At 46.7% G+C, this 16,404-nt stretch overlaps 1 protein-coding gene across 2 annotated transcripts in view; it reads left to right on the top strand.

The window, feature by feature from the left end:
* The first annotated feature begins 1,040 nt into the window (after positions 1 to 1,040).
* The window catches only part of COLQ (collagen like tail subunit of asymmetric acetylcholinesterase), a 55,159-nt gene continuing 39,795 nt past the window's right edge, over positions 1,041 to 16,404 (top strand). Inside the window, exon 1 of one of the 2 annotated variants that reach the window (XM_032869738.1) lies at positions 1,041 to 1,194. In XM_032869738.1, coding sequence (XP_032725629.1) covers positions 1,089 to 1,194 — 106 coding nt within the window. In that variant the 5' untranslated portion in view covers positions 1,041 to 1,088. Of the gene's footprint in view, positions 1,195 to 9,675; positions 9,781 to 16,404 lie in introns of those variants that run through there. The other variant, XM_032869740.1, reaches the window with a different exon arrangement.

Genomic DNA, 16,404 nt, shown 5'->3' with positions numbered 1-16,404 from the left:
CTCTGTAGATTATTATTTTCATCATTTTAAAAACCTAGGGGTTGGGACGCCTGGGTGTCTCAGTTGGTTAAGCCGCTGCCTTCGGCTCAGGTCATGATTCCAGGGTCCTGGGATCGAGTCCCACATCGGGCTCCTTTCTCGGCAGGGAGCCTGCTTCTCTCTCCACCTCTGCGTGCTTGTGCGTGTGCTTGCTCTCTTTCTGACAAATAAATAAATAAAATCTTTAAAAAAATAATAAATAAATAAAAACCTAAGGGTCTCTATAACAGGGTTTATAAGCTCATAAGAGGTATTCATTTAAGGATGCAGTAGTTTTTACTCGAATTTTGTCTAGCCACAGATCAAGTCATTGATGCCATTTCTCCAAATATAGTTTGATAATCATTCACTTTCTGTCTTTTCACTTATTTTGCTTTGGATGAGATAAAAGGTTGCTGCTTCTGGAGAGAGAATAAACATTTTTTCCTAGAGAAAAGGAGTATTTTGGAAAATATGCCTCCCCCATTTTTACTGGATGATTAAAGAAAAAATAATCCAAGGTCCACTTTATGTTTGTCACCCAGTGGGTAAAAAAGTCACAGGCCAACAGTAGAGGGATTGATTGGTCTCTGTAGAAATTCAGTTTGAATCAGGAAAGCTGATTCTGTGATGCTGTAGGACATCTCAGTTCCAAGCAGGTAGCTGCTGGTGGATAATGAAGAAATCGGTCTGCTCTTTGAGGTCTGCTTCTAGAGAACATTTGAGGCTTGGCTGCCTTTTCATCAGCTCCTCAGTAGCCACTTACCTCAGTGTCCAAAAGAGAAAATTCTGACATATTAATTTTAATGTGGGCATTTGATCCAGTGCTTGAGATAAATATAACCCTGTGGAGTACGGAGAAGGTTTAATGGGAAATGGTTGGCATTCTTTCTTGGTAAAGGCATGGAGAAAGGAGAGAGAGACAGGAGAGAGGGAGAGGGGGAGAGGGAGGGGGAGAGAGAGAGAGAGAGAGAGAGAGGTGCAAACAGCAGTAAGACAAAGGCAGAGATAAGCGAGGCTTCACGGCAGTCTTGCCTTGAGAACTTGACACTTGCCAGACCCCAGCCAGCATGGTTGTCCTGAATCCAGTGACTTTGGGAATTTATCTTCAGCTTTCCTTCCGCTTTATCATGTCTCAGCCTACTTTCATCAACAGCGTCCTCCCCATTTCAGCAGGTAAATGATGACCACAACTTTCCTCTCTTCCATTTGTTGGGGGCAGGGGGAGGAAGGAAGGTTGTTTTGCAATATGTCCTGATATTTTCCCCATTCTGCTCTCGGAGGAGGGAGGCTGGAGGGACACAGCCGCCCCTGCAACTTCCTGTCACCCGAGCTATCTCCGCAGCTCCCTCTATCCTTGTTCCAAACAGCCCCCACCCAGCTGCTCAAAGCCAGAGACCCTTTTAAAAATGACTTCTGCCTCTCCCACTTCTCCCCATTTGCTGCATGATTTCATTTTGACTGGGAATTGTAGTGAGCTTAAAAGAGGCACAGAGGAGTACAAGTGAGAGAAAGGAGTCCCAGACGTTTCTATGAATACATCCCTGACCCCTTCCAAAGGGGGCTTGACAGAAGGGGCACGTTGTGGAGCAAATACCCCTCTTCCGAGCTTGGGCAGTGTGTACCTCCAGGACCAGCCCACCAGAGGAAGGGGGAGTCCAGTGATTTTTCTGTGGGCCAGGGGTCCTTGGGAGGGATCTAGCAAGAATCACTGACCCTCTAGCCCTGCCTGCTTTCCTGTTGTGCTTTCTTCCCACTGAGAGCCTTCTATCCAAATAAGGCAGCTGGAGGTCCTAGGAGATGGGAGCTTTCTGGGGAGAGGTGGAGGGTTTCTGGGGAGAGGTGGAGGGTTCCAGAGTGACCGCTTGGCCTGGAGTAGGCTGTATCTGTCTGATGTAGTAGGGCTGGGTGATTTGGGGCAGGGGGCTTTTTATGCCAGCCTGCCAAACTTCTCTAGGGTGTCGGGCACCAGGTTGCCCTTGTCGCGTCTGACCCCGAGCAGGGGAAGTATTGTGTTACTGGCAGGGCCTATTTAAACCTTTCTGAGGAAACTCAAATATTTCTGGAGGGCTTGAGGGAGGCAAGCTTGCTGCCTGTCCCTGCATAGCCCCCTTCCATTCACCTCCGCCACCCCTGGCTTCCCCCGGCCCCCAGCAAAAGCAGTTTCTGTCATGCCCTCTAACTTGAGTCTCATACATACTTTCATGGAGGCAGAAATTTCACTCTCATGGCCTTTGCTGAAAACGCAGGTTTTCAGAGAGGACATATCTCTGAATCCAGTCCCCAACCTCTCTCTGTTCCTCAGTACAGTTCAGCAACAGGTTATGCTCCCAGTGCCACCAGCATCTGTGGGCCCTGAGTGATTGACTCGGAGAAGAGCACGGGGCTGATTAAGAGGGTGTGAGGAGCTAAAGGAGCGGGCCGGGGCGGGGTGGTGGTGGCGGGATCTGGGGAGATCTGGGGAGTGAGGAGTAGGCAGAAAAGGTGAATGGTTGTGTCACCATGGGTGTGTGACAGTATGCCCCCACAAATTTCACTTGAGAGCACCACACTTCCTCTGGAAGCTTGTAGGTCAATTTTCTTCTACTTGATGGGGAAGTTGGTAGTTAATTTGGTCTAATTCAGTGGACTCTTAACCTCATTTGGGCTACAGAGTCCTTTGAGAATCTGCTGAAGGCTCAGTACTCCATGTTCTGGTTCTAGCTCTGCCTCTGGTGGGCTCTGGCTTCTGGGAGACAGTCACTGTTAGACTGTAGTGCTGTGCGGGTGGGGACTGTCCTGTACACCATCCCTGTTTCCCCGGGGTCTGAATAGTGCCTGGCACACAGTAGGTGCTCTATAAATGTTTGATGAATGAATGAGTGAATGAAGGAATAGTAACTTTTCTCTTCTCATCTGTAGATTGAGGCTTGCCTTCATTTTGTATCACATAATTTAGATAGAGCCAAATGGCTACTAAGTTCTGAAAGCTAGAGAGAAAAGAACCTCTAATTTTTTTCCGAACTCCTTGCCCTAGAGAGACCCCTGGTGCAGCTTAGACATTTCTTAAGTAGGACTTTATAGATTGTAGCAGTCAGGATAACAGCAGGAAAAAGAAGTACTTCAGATGAAAAGACTTAAACGAAGGGACCCCTTTCAGAGTGTGAGTGGGGTCAAGGGAACTGACAAGGAAAGTCGAGGAATTAGCAACCTTGGTGAGTCTTTACCGCCCTTGTGCTTGAAAAGGTAAGAGGAAGAAATGGGGAAACTGATGCCAAGAAGATGTGGAACCTTAGAGGAGGGGCCACCTGAGGTAGAGCTATGACCACAGAGGGACCCAAAGAAGGGAGAAAGGAGAGAAGAAATACCCCAACCTCTCTCCTTCAGTCCCTGTACCTCTCAGCATTGCCTTTCATTAGCCAAACCCAGCCCAGAGCTGGAGGGCAGGGGTACCTCTGGATGCAGTCTGTGGGGTCAGCTTCTGGGGTGCAGAGTGAGGGGGAGCGGTGGGAATGTGGAATCGCTAGCCCACGCAGCCATCGGCACTTCCCAAGGAACTTCTAAATCCAGACCTTCTGCTTGTGAATGTGGTCTTTAGAAATTTGGTAAAACAATGGGGATAGACTTAGGGGGAATCACTAAGGTAGCAGCTCAACAGAGCAAAAAATACCTGCTTTCACCTGTAGAGTCTCTTGGCTTTGTTCCCACACTTAGTTGCTATGGCTTCTTCATAGCATGGTTCAGAAATAAACTTAGGACCCCAAATGGCAACTGTTCTGTGACACAGGACAACTTGAATCCTTCAAAAATATTTTCCAATAATTTGACATGAAATGCTCTATATTCAGAAGCTTGTAAATTCTTACTCTGCTGAAGAAGGCAAGCCCGGTGCTCATAGAAACCAGGGCGAACCGCCGTACCCTTGTGCATGCCTACTGTGTGCCGGGCACTGTTTTAAGGGCTACAGAGGACACAGAGACAAGTCGGATCCTGCCTCTGCCCTGGGGAATCAGTGGGCATCCGCTGCTAAAACACAGGCAGTATGTGCTAACAGGCCCAGGGAGGCCATGATGGAGGAAGAGCTCTTACAGGCTTGGAGGGCAGTACTTTCCTTCATAGCTGAACCCGTCCTTCAGTCTCTTCAGGAAGGACTGGATTCTCACAACTCCAGACACAGCACCAGCTGTCTAGATCAGAGGTTCATTACCTGGCAACCTCCACTGCCGGGTCCCACAGGAGAACCACAGAAGGGAGCAAAAAGCCTCAAAGAGGCCAAAAGTGATAATAGAAATCCTAGGACTAAAGCACATGCATTTGATACACAGGAAACCAGCTCAGGCCCTTACTCCAAATCTACTAACTGTTACTTTAGACAGCATTCTAGCAGACTTGCACAGCAGGTTTCTAGAAGGTTGGCAAATTAGGTGTGGGGCATTAGACTAGGGAGGGTGAGTTCCTGCTTACAATGGACACCAGGACAACAACAAAAAAAGACAGCTGACAAAGCTGATTATAAGAGAAATGACCAATGAGCAGGGACTAGTTCTGAGATCAAAAAGAATAGTAGACTGGAATTATTTCTAGAGCCCATGTTCTGTAGGTATCAGCACTGACTTATAGCACAGAAATTGTTTTTCACTCTGTGAGTATGAATGACCCAGTGAAGACTGAGTTGTGTGCACTTAATTTTGCTTAAGAAGGCAGATAAGGGTCAGATATATTTTAGAATGATTTCTATTGAATATGGGCCTAATGTTTAAAATGTCTGGAGCTGTACTTTGGTACACTGTTTTAACTATTGCTGAGTAATGAACCATCCTAACACTCAGTGGCTTAAACAACAATCATTTATCATTGAAGTTCATGTGTTTGTGGGCCAACTAAGGTCAGCTGATCTAGCCTGGGTTTGGCAGGCCCTGGCTGGGCTCACTATGGGTCTGTGGATTGACTCAGCTCCAAGATCCATTCACAGATGTAGCTCAGTAGTTGTACAATTTCTAGAATGTGGTGGCACAGACCCAAGGACAATATTTATAGAAGGGCAGACCTTTCACATACTTCGATTTATGTAATTCTCACAGCACCTCTGGGATGGGTGTGGCATGACTTCCACTTTTCAGCTGAGGATGTGAAGGCTCAGAGAGGTTAAGTGACTTACTCAAGATCACAGAGCTAACATAAGATGGGGAGGGCTGGAGACTGGAAGCCCACCCTCGGACTTTAAGTCCAGGGCTTTTACTAAGGTAAACCAATATCCACGGACAAATAGTGATACTAGCTTTTCATGTCCTACAGATGATCTTCCTATCCTTCAGAAACTCTCCTCTAGATTCTTTATTCTCCATTCCCTCCAACCTTCTCCTCAGCATTTCAACGCCCAAAGCTCTTAGCAAATGATTGAAGATTACCCTATACTAAAGTGTATAGGACCAGCCAGGGTACAACTTTATCCCTCTTTTGAAGGTATTTGTATCTTAATGGGGGACTTAAACTAAAGGATGCTCTAATAAAAGAGCTTCAGCCAAGGTATTTTCAGGGAGGAGACCTCCTGGAATCAGGGGAATACCACTACACAGACATTCTCTTCAGACACTCTGAGCCAACCTACTCTAGGCCCACCACAGAGACACGTGGCTTCCCTTTTCTAATACAGGGTTTCCCAGCTAGGCAGGAGCTCCCCAGATGATGTTTGAGTCTACAGACCCAAACAGACCAGATGCTGAGAAGACCCAAATGTAGTCTGATAGAGTGAGATCATGTGGAAAGATGTGAATACTGTCTGGACACCAGAATCTTCTGTTGGCTGCTGGGATATGACCCAGAGCAGGAGTTTTGTAGCTGAAAAGACCTGCTGTCCAGTTCTGCACTCCCCTGCCTGGAAGCCAGCCAGGTTACCACTTGGGAACCTTTCATGTTCTGGACAGTAGATTATGGCCATTTATTTGTGTCTGATGCTGATCAGCCACTGTCTAATATTCCATAATGCACTTCCAGCCATCTCCTCTGATTTAGCTTTTCCTATTTCCTCTGCATAATCCAATCAGAGAGGGCTCTTAAATTAGAGGACTCTCCGTGGGCGCCGGTGTCCTGCTTTCGCCTCCTCCCAAGTCTCTGAATAAAGCCATGGGTTCAGCTGCAGCTCACAGAGAGAGCTGGGTGTGAGATGGGAGACTGTCCTTTCTGCTATCCCGGGCCGGGCCTCTACATCACCACCTGCCACACTCATGCCTGCTTTCCCCAGATTCACAACCACACAAAAACAACGTAGCTCCGGAATGACTAGAAAGCCCCTCCAGCTTCAGTGAGTCACCAGATAAGCTGGCATCCCATCTTCTTGAAATGTAGTTCACATTGTAAGCACCGACTCGTGTTACTCTTTCATTGGTATGAATTAGCCCCAAACCTCTCGTTTTGCAAACCAATTTCACAGCTGCATTTGTATTAGCTCTTCACAGTAGTCCTTACGGGAGGGGTCCTGGGCTTGAATGCTGATCGAGCTGGTCATGAGCTAGTGATTGCTGGGAGGTCGCTTCACTGCAGTGAGCTTCAATTTCCTCATCTGTCAATGGGTGTCAAAGTCTGTCTCACAGAAGGGCTAGAAGTATTCATTCAACAAACACTAAGTGCTAACCGTGTAACAGGACCTGGGATGCAGCAATAAGCAAACAAGCCTATTGTCCCCCATGGAGCTCTGTGATCACCCTGAAAAGAACTTGGCCAGGCTGGCCTGCTGGGTCCCAGAGAGGAATAAAAGACACCCACGGCACAGATGGGCCTCAGAGACAGCCCAAGGGCCGAAGCCAAGCTCCATGTTCAGCCATGTTCACACTTCGTGTGGTAGATGTTGTCGTGCTTTGAAAAAGAGGAATTTTTTCATTGCCTTGTTTGCTAACATTTAAAATGGAGTGATTTAACATAAAAAAAAAGTTTCAGATATCTCTTAATAAAAAACAACAACAACAACGACCCCTTGAGAAATCCAACAACCTGGCAGTCCTGAACCACCAGCCATATTCTGATATGACAAAGATTGTTTGGAATGCAGTGCTGGGTGGCTGCTCAGCCCCAGCTCCTTGGATCCCCACTGCACCCCCTTGTCTTACACCTGGTCTGCTTTCCTTATTACATTTACCTGTCTAACCCCCTCAGGGCATGTGACTTTTTGGCCTTTGGGACCAGAACCCCTGCTGGCTTGGACTCCGCCTCCTCCTTCTTGAGAAGTCTCAGGTTATTTTTCCAGAATTCCCAAGCTCTGCAGAGTTCAATTTGAAAGCCGGTGTTCCAGATCAGCGGTTCTCAAACTATAGCGCTGGTTCTCAGCCCTGGCTAGACCTAAGAGTCATTTGGGATGTTTGACAGCAACCCAGTGACCAGACTGAACAAACCAATTAAATCACTCTCTGGGACACGTGCTCAGGCATTGATACTGTTTAAAGCTCTCCAGGTGATCCAATGGCTAGCCATCGCTAACCACCAAACTGTAGCCAGCAAGCATCACCTGGAGGGCTCAGTAAAACCCAGACCGCTGGACCCACCTCTGGAATTTCGGAGTTAGTAGCTCTGGGTCAGGCCCAAGAGTTTGCATTTCTAATAAGATCCTGGGCACTGCTGATGCTACGGGCCCAGGGACCACACTTTGAGAACACTGCCCAAGTTTGTCTTGGATCTACCATATTAGTTTCCTGTGGCCACTGGAACGAATCACCCCAAAGATAGTGCCTTAAACATTTATTCTCTTACAGTTTTGGAGGTCAGAATTTGAAATCATTTCACCTGGCAGAACTCAAGGTGCTGGCAAGGCTGTGCTTCCTCCATAGGCTCTCTGGCAAAATGTCTTATCTCTTCTAGTTTTAAGCTATGGTCGTTGCAATCTTTGGTTCCTGGCCCCTTTCTCCATCTTCCAAAACCGGTAGCATGGCATCTTACCTTCAGTGGTCATATTGCCTTCTTCTGTGTCAAGTCTTCTTCTGCCTCTCTCTCTGTTTTTTAAAGATTTTATTTATTTATTTAGAGAGCAAGAGACAGAGTGAGTGTGTGAGCAGAGGGAAGGTCAGAGGGAGGGGGAAAGACAGAATCTTAAGCAGGCTCCATGCCCAGCGCAGAGCCAGATCCAGAGCTTGATCTCACAACCCTGAGATCACGACCCTGAGATCATGACCTGAGCCATAATTAAGAGTAGGATGCTTACCCAACTGAGCCACCCAGACACCCCCTTCTGCCTCCCTCTTAAAGGACCACTTGTGATCACATTTAAGACCCACTGAGTTGATCACCTCATCGTAAACTTCTTAATTTAATCACATCTGCAGAGTTCCTTTTGCCATAGAAAGTAACATGTATAAGTTCTAGGGATCAGTCTGGACCTCTCTGGGACTTATTCAGTCTCCCATAGTTACCTTTTTGCCAGATAAAGTGTCCTATGAGTATTCATTAAGTAACATCAGAATCAAAGACGCAGGCGTCTACACTGCCTTCATTTGGATTCCTCCCGAAAGCAGACCCTGAGACAAGGATTTGGGTATCTAGGCAGTGATCCCAGTAGGGCATGGGGAGGTGAGACAGGGAAGGGAAGGTAGTCAGCATGGAGGGAGATCAGGAGCAGATTGGTGCTCTGGGTCTCCAGGGTTCAGTTCTCCTGAGACAGGGAGACAGAGAACTGGGATATTTACCCACCAATTCCTAGGGACATGCTTGCCCCAAACAACTTACATGGCTGGTGAAGCCTTCTGGCATAGTCACAGGTATATGTGGTACAAGCCAGAAGCCCATAAGGCCTAATGGATGCTAGGGGATCTAGCAGGGAAGCAACTGTGTCCACCATTGCTCCCTTAAGACAGCTGTACTAATATGGCTCTCTTGCACTGAGCACCTTCCCTTCGGTAGGCTCTTTACATATATGACTTCTAATCTTCACAGCAATTTCACAAGCCAGTAGTACCCCCATTTTACCAAAGAGGAAACTAACATTCAGGGAGGTGTGGTCACTTAGCTGAGGTTACACCATGCCAAGGTCAAAATTCCAAATCAGAACTTACTGATCCCCAAACCACTGTAGAGTTAGAATATTCTGGTGGTTAGCGGTAGGGCCTGTGAGGCCATGCTGCCAGGGTTCAAACCTTGTGTTTTCTTTAGCTTTGTGATGTTGAGCAAGCAAATGGCCCTCTCTGTGCCTCAGTTTCCTCATAGGTAAAATAGGGCTAAAAGCAGGGTTTAACTCAGAGAGGAGCTATGGAGATGAAGTGGGTTAATGACAAATGTAAGGTACTTAAAATAGTGTCTCATATGTAAGGTGTCATTATTTCTGTCATTATTTCCAGAACCTCACAGTGTCTGTGCACATGCCAACAGGTCATGATTTCCCCTAAGATGCATTTGTGTTAAAGGCAAAAGTTTAAATACAACCCACACAATAACTTATTGCTTAAACTCTCTAGTGAGTTAAGGCAAAAAGAGGGACACGGCTATTTTCTGTTTTGCATTTGTGAACCAGTCCCTAAAGCAGGAACACGTTGACCAGAGAAGAAGGCTCTTCTCGTGGTGACCAGCTTCCCCAGATGGCTTTAAAAATATACCTGGCCCTAGTCCATCTCCCAGCCTAGGAGCATTTAGCTCCATTCAAGCCCACACTTATGTTTCCACAGCAACCAACATAAGCACAAGCATGAGGTGTATGTTGGGAGCTGACAACAGCTGAAGGAGAGGCCTCAGGGCTGCTGAGGGCTTTGCACTCTGAACCAGCTGGGGGCTGAAAAAAGAGAGGAAAGCAAAGAAGGACACATGAATGTGAGTTAGACAGTCTCCTTCCCTCCCCAGGCCTCCCTACTCCTTTCCGCACTCATCCCACCCTGCTGATCACCTGGCCTTTTTTGGTATCTTTCTGAGAAGTCTGAGAAGTAGTAAACCCCAGGAGCTTTCCTGTTACAGCTACTAGTTCACTCTGGGGACACATGCTCCAGGGGGGGCCTTCCACAGGTCTCAGGCCTAGCATGAGGCTTCTCAGGGACCCAGGAGGGTGGGGGATGTGGTGAGGATGGCCATCCTACCTATAGAGACCAGCCCATCCGCCTGGGGCTTTCTTACTTTATTGTGACTGGGGTTTTGTTTGAATGTTTCAACTTGTCCCCAGTAGGAAGTTTCTGTGGGGTGGTGGATCACTGCTGAAAGTTAAAACTGGGCTGCCCTTTTGTACCCAAACAGAACTGGTTTAGTTTCTGAGGTCATCCATACTGGGGTGGACCTCACGGACTAGCTCCCAAAAGGCTTCCCGATTCATCTTCCTGATGCTCTTTCCCCCTCCTGGCACATCAGCAAGGTCGTGGTAGGGAAAGTGAACAGAGGAAAAGAGGAATATCCTCTGTGTCCAGGGAGCATGAGGACTCAGAGAGAGCGGTGTCCTTTTGGGCGGCCCTCTCCTTCACGCTCCATGTCTGCCCACAGAAAGTGAGGAGTGGAAGGCTGAGATGGCTGTCTGGACAGTTTGGGTCCTAGAAATTCCCCAGAGTATGTGAGGAAAAGTGGGGTTTTTAAATTTTCTTCAGAAAAATTACCAGAGTCAGTTGCTCTGGCCTGCACTTTCTCCACTGGGAAGCCCTGAAGGAGTGCACCATGCGGTGACTGCTTCTAAGATTCTCTCGTTTGGGTCTAACCAGAAGGTGGTACAGGCACATTTAGTCAGCGGCTTCGGTAACTTGCCTGTTCACTGGTGTTCTTAGAGAGACCTTGCAGTGCAGTGCTGAGCCCTGGGGTAGAATTCAAGAAGCAGGTTATTTCTCTGGACCTGCCACTAACTCCTAGGACACATGTGTGGGTTGGACAAGCTGTCTGCTGTCTGTGAGACTCCATTTCCTCCTCTATAAAGGAAGAGGTAGACCAGATTTCAATGCTGGAGACATTCTCTGACTTTGTGGCTAGTGAGTTGCTTGCTAATTTATGGAATTACCTCCACAGTGAAGGGATTTTGGCACGGTTACTCTTGGGAGCCCCGGCCCCTGAGAATCCATGGTGTGGGCATAAAGGGCATGGGGTTCGCGCTCAGACAGCTGTGGCCTTGAGTGACATCTTCGTGACCCATTAGCTGAATGGTGTTGGTTTGATATCTCAACTCCTCTGTTTCCACCTCTGTAAAATGGGAATAATGAGAGTACCTACCTTATTAGCTGGCAGTGAGGACTAAATGAGCTAATAGGTACAGAGCTTTGCACCTGGAACATGGTTAAGCTCAGTTACTGGTTGCAACCATTATTCCAAATGGTGGTAAGAGGGTTGGAATCCAGGCTGCTTGCCTCCTCCTGGGAGGCCTCATTTCTATTATAATCCCATCTGCTTTTATTGAGGCTAGAGAGAATTGCTCATGGAGCTGAAGGTCTGTTTCAGAATTCTTAGTTCCCATCTAAAGCCAGAGGATGAGGAGGGGACATCTCAGTGCATAGCATGGCTTTGGAATTGGAAGTCTGGGCTCAGAAGCCCTGCTCCAGGAGACCTTGAATGTCAGAGCCAGTTTTTCTCACCTGTAAACGGGGCAATTTGAGGGGCTATTGGAGAATCAAAGGAGAAAGCATGGGAGGGCCGGGCTCTAAGCTGGTGGAGTATGTACTCAGGCACTGTCATGCCTCGAGGGGTGACACTAGACCTTCTAGACGTGGGGGACACAGGCTCACACTTGAGGACAGTGTCTCAGCATACTGGTTTCTCAGGGGAGAGGCCTGCTGATGCGCAGAGTCTGCCACAGGCACCCTCCCTCCCCAGATGGAGGTGAGCTTCCTGGGAACCCCTGCAGGTCACTGCAGTCCTGAGAGTGTCCACCCTCTGGAAATTGTGGAATCCTGTACGGAACCTAGCTGGTAAGACAAACCACTTCCTGTATCCAATTCATCCCTGTCAGGAGAAGGGGCCCTCCGTCTTTGTGGCATCTGCCTTATGTGGAGTGACAGTTTTGCCCCTTTCAAAATGGACGGTGGATGCCAAGTGAGAGGAAAGTTAGTAAGTATGAAATTTTCAAATAGAAGGCCAGCAAATGGTGGCGGATTTGACAAGATGCTCTATTTTCTTCCTTCCTTCCTTCCTTCCTTCCTTCCTTCCTTCCTTCCTTCCTTCCTTTTTTAAAAAAGATTTTATTTACTTATTTGACACAGAGAGTGAGAGAGAGCGAGCATGCGCACAAGCAGGGGCAGAGGGAGAGGGAGAAGCAGACTCCCTGCTGAGCAGAGAGCCCAAAAAGGGACTCCATCCCAGGACCCTGGGATCATGACCTGAGCCTAAGGTAGATGCTTAACTGACTGAGCCACCCAGGCGTCCGAAGATATTCAATTTTCTGACCACATACTCATCTACCACCACTTTGCATTTTGTTCAGTTTTATTTTTCCAAATGGGGCAATAAAATCCACTTGAATTGATTCAGATTCTCTGTATTATTAATAGTAGTATGTTTAAATCTGCCTCCATCTCTAAATTAATTATGACAATTACTTGAGATATACAATTTTCGATATACTTCCCATAAACAGAAGGGCCAATATTTACTGCACCTCCTACTATGTACCGGACTGTTATAGTGAAGAAGCAGATTCATAAGACTAACTCTAGGAGCCCAGAGTCTGTCTATGATGTTAAAATAACACAAATAAAATGAGTAAGGAGTGGTGTCTCAGGCTACACAAACAGTTGGAATTTGTGTGAGAGCAGAGCAAGGAGATGACTGAGCTGGGTTCAAATTGTGACTCTGTCACTTACCTGGACACTTCTGTGAGCCTCAGTTTACTTTTCTGTCAAAATCAGAAAATATTAATAATACTTAAGGTAATTGTGGGTTAGTGCTTAGCATATAGTCGGTGTTCTGTGCATGTTACTGAGTATTTGATCATTGATTTTTCAGGCTATGTAAAGGTTGTTTACAGAATGTTCTCCCTTTCTGCTTCAGGTAAAATGTTCCCAAATGAAAGAATATTATGCAGCCATAGAAAGGAATGTAGATACATTTTATGTAGTTATAGAGAATAATCTCTTAGAAATACTGTGAAGAAACCAGGAAGGAGTAGCATATGTATAATTGTATAATTAAGTAACCCCTTGAGGAAGAAGGGGAATATATTATACCTACCTATCTGTTTGTCTATGCATAAAATATTCCTGAAAGAATACACAGGAAACTAAACAATAATAAACAATAGAAATCAGGGATGCCCGGGTGGCTCGGTTGGTTAAGTGTCTGCCTTCGGCTCAGGTCATGATCCCAGGGTCGAGTTCTACATCAGGGATCAAGTCCTACATCAGACTCCTTGTTCAGCAGGGAACCTGCTTCTCCCTCTGCCTGCTGCTCCACCTGCTTGTACTATCTGTCTCTCTCTCTGACAAAAAAATAAATTAAAAATCTTAAAAAAATAATTGAAACTGGTACAGAAGCAGGAGAGTTTTCATGTATGTTCACTTTACTTTCATTTCAGAATTTTGAATCACATGAATGTATTACCTATTCTAAACAATTAAACAAAATTCCACTTATGCGCACAAAACAGAATCACTTATCTGGAGCACATAGAATGGGATTTTTCTGTCTTGAAAAGTCTTTTAGACCTAAAGTGGCAATAGAAATTGAGATTTCAGAATGGTAGTCACATAGTTACTTGCTGGATAGCCTAAGGCTCATCTTCCCAGCTTGGTTGAGAAGCCCTATTGCTCAGTTGAGTCCAAAGTGGTCGCCTGAGATTCCTCCACTTTCTGTAATCCAGGGGTTTGAGTGAATCAGCGAGACCAATAAGTAGAAATTCTTGTGCTGAGGGGAGCCGGGGGCTCTGAGCGACCCTCTTCCCTCCTCCTCACTTGCTGTGGAAGCTCAGACAACAAATACCGAAGGCGGTGGGGGCAGGGATTGGGGGGGGTTGTCTAGGGAAAGGGCTAAGTAAGCCAGGTGGTTTTGAATCACAAGTGTCAACAGAGCCAGAATGTCACCATGGAAGAATGAAGGTGTGAGAACATAGTGGCTAGAAACACAGGGTCTTTCCACTTGGACCCCGTTGTCAGTGGGTGTTGGAAATAACCCACTCATTGGGCCAATGTAGCTGGGGAGTTTTGTCTCTGACCTATGGCCAGATCTCCTGAATAACTCTACAAACTTGGCCTTCCCTGTCAAGCTGTAGCAAAAGATTTAATAGTGCTTGCTGCTTCATGCTGGACACTATAATCCAATTCAGAGCCAAGGCGCAGCCAGTCTTGGGGAAGTTTCTTGATGTTCCTTTGGCTCCTAATAACATTGTCTCCTCCTTCCATTCTGTTTACCACATGCCATTTTGTCAAATTAGAACTTGAACTAAAAAAAACAGATGCCTTCCTTCAGATAAGGTTGAAAAATTCCCTTGTGGAAGGAAAGGGGGCTGGGTTTTCTCTTGAATCTTTGCACAATCCAAGGAGTCACCTTTGATATATGATTTACTATAAAATAATGCCAAATATGAGAAGATTTTCTTGCATCCACCTAACTAGGGCAGACCTTCCTCCTTGAGGTGTCCTTACTGGCAGGGAAGGGGGCAGAAGAGAACATGTCCTTCATGGGGATTCGGTTCCCTGCTCAAAGTCTCCTAATGAGTTGCTGCAGGCTTCTCCAGGCAATGCTGGTGCCCTAGCGCTGACCCACCCCCAGTCCTAACCCTTGTGGAGGTATCTTCTGGTTCTTCATTTCCTACTTAAAATTTTTTATTTTATTCTTTTTTATTATGAAAAATTTCAAACATTGAAATGAGTGGGAAAAATTGTCCAGGAAATGCCAAAATGCCCACATTTTGGGCTGAATTGTGTACCTCCCCAGATTCATATGTTGAAGCCCTAACCCCCAGGACCTCAGAATGTGACTGTATTTGGAGTTTGGGCCTTTAAATGAGGTGACTAAGGTTAAATGAGGCCTTAAGGGTGGGCCCTAATCTGATCTGACTGATGTCCTTAAGAGGAGATTGGAATACCTAGAGACACCGGGGATGCTCAGACAGAAGACAGGCCATGTGAGGACATAGCTAGAAGGAGGTGGCCATCTGCCAGCCAAGGAGAGAGGCTTCCAAAGGAACCAAACTTCCCAACACCTTAATCTTGGACTTCTAGCTTCCAGAACTATGAAAAAAAATTTCTGTTGGCTAAGTCACCCTGGTACTTTGTTATGGCAACCTTAGCAAACAAATACACCCACCAAATAGATTCTGCCATTATTATCATTTTGCTGTATTTACTCTATCACATACCACTTTGTCTTTCCTTCTTCTTCTTCCCTTCCTCCTTCTCCTCCTTCTTCTTCCTCTTCTGCTTCTCCTCCTCCTCCTTCTTCTCCTTCTTCTGGATGGATTTCAAAATGCATTGCAGATTCATTGCTCACTTTGAAGATTAAACTATTCAACAGAAAAGGTTGATGTTTGACTGAAGCCCACTAGCACACACCATTGAAGCTTCTGTGGCCATGATGGGGGGGCAACTAGGATTGTCTATTCATGTGAGTCTACAAACCAGGAAACTAGGGCCCAAATGGGAAGGTTTGATTAGAAAGGCATGGAACAGGTGTTGGTAAACTTCTCCAAGCCCAGCTGGCTGAGACAACAACTGCCATTTTTTTCTGAGCTTCCCTGATCGTTCTGTCTGGCTGGTAGCTGGGGAGAGAGGTCACCACTTTGTGCTGGTAACAAAATCTCCAGAAGTCTCCAGTGTCAGACATCTGGATTCAGGCCTGGCCTACTACCTACTGGCTGTGTATGACCATAGGTGCATCCTTAAATGAGGATGATAATACTATTTTATATGGTTGATATGGGAATCAAAGAAGGATAGTGAATGCTCACAGAATAGTTCCCATTGTTGATGTAATGTTATCTGCTATAATGAACAAGCACCAGCATTGTGGTGACTTCATCTAATCAAAATTTATTTTATGCTCACCTAACAGTCCAGTGTGCCTGGTTGGGGGCACCTCACCTCCATGCTGGCATTCAGGGATGCTGGTGCCTTCCATGTGTGCCTCCACCATCCTCTAAGGTTTGAGTCCTCTGCATACAGGCAGAACCATTTGTAAGCACAGTCACAGTCTTGTGCCCCCAGCTCTTTACACTCCAGGGGGTTGGGAAGTACAGCCACCTCTCAGGGACAGCTCTGGCCTCTGGAAGGAGGAGCCCACATCTGGGAGAGTGCAAGCCTTCTTTGCACAGCCCCAACTCTGAGGAGGTCCTAGATATAAAGTCAGTGGTGGGGAGTTAGGAGCCGAGTGAGCCTGCTAGCCAGGGTAGGGCCAGGTCAGAGGGAAACTGCCCTGCTCTACCAAGGCAGCAGTGAGAGAAGCAGGTGGGGCAGGAGGCATCTGCATGGAGAGCCATCCCTCAAGGACAGGGGAAGTTGGCCAACAAGAGTGCACCTTCTCACAGGGCTGTGTGCAAGATCCCTT

The sequence above is a fragment of the Lontra canadensis genome, unplaced genomic scaffold (genome assembly GCF_010015895.1).
Source record: "Lontra canadensis isolate GAN:19392208 unplaced genomic scaffold, GSC_riverotter_1.0 scaffold38, whole genome shotgun sequence".
Lineage (NCBI taxonomy): Eukaryota > Metazoa > Chordata > Mammalia > Carnivora > Mustelidae > Lontra > Lontra canadensis.
Note: the sequence above shows the minus strand (reverse complement) of the source record. Positions and strands in the feature narration are given on the sequence as shown.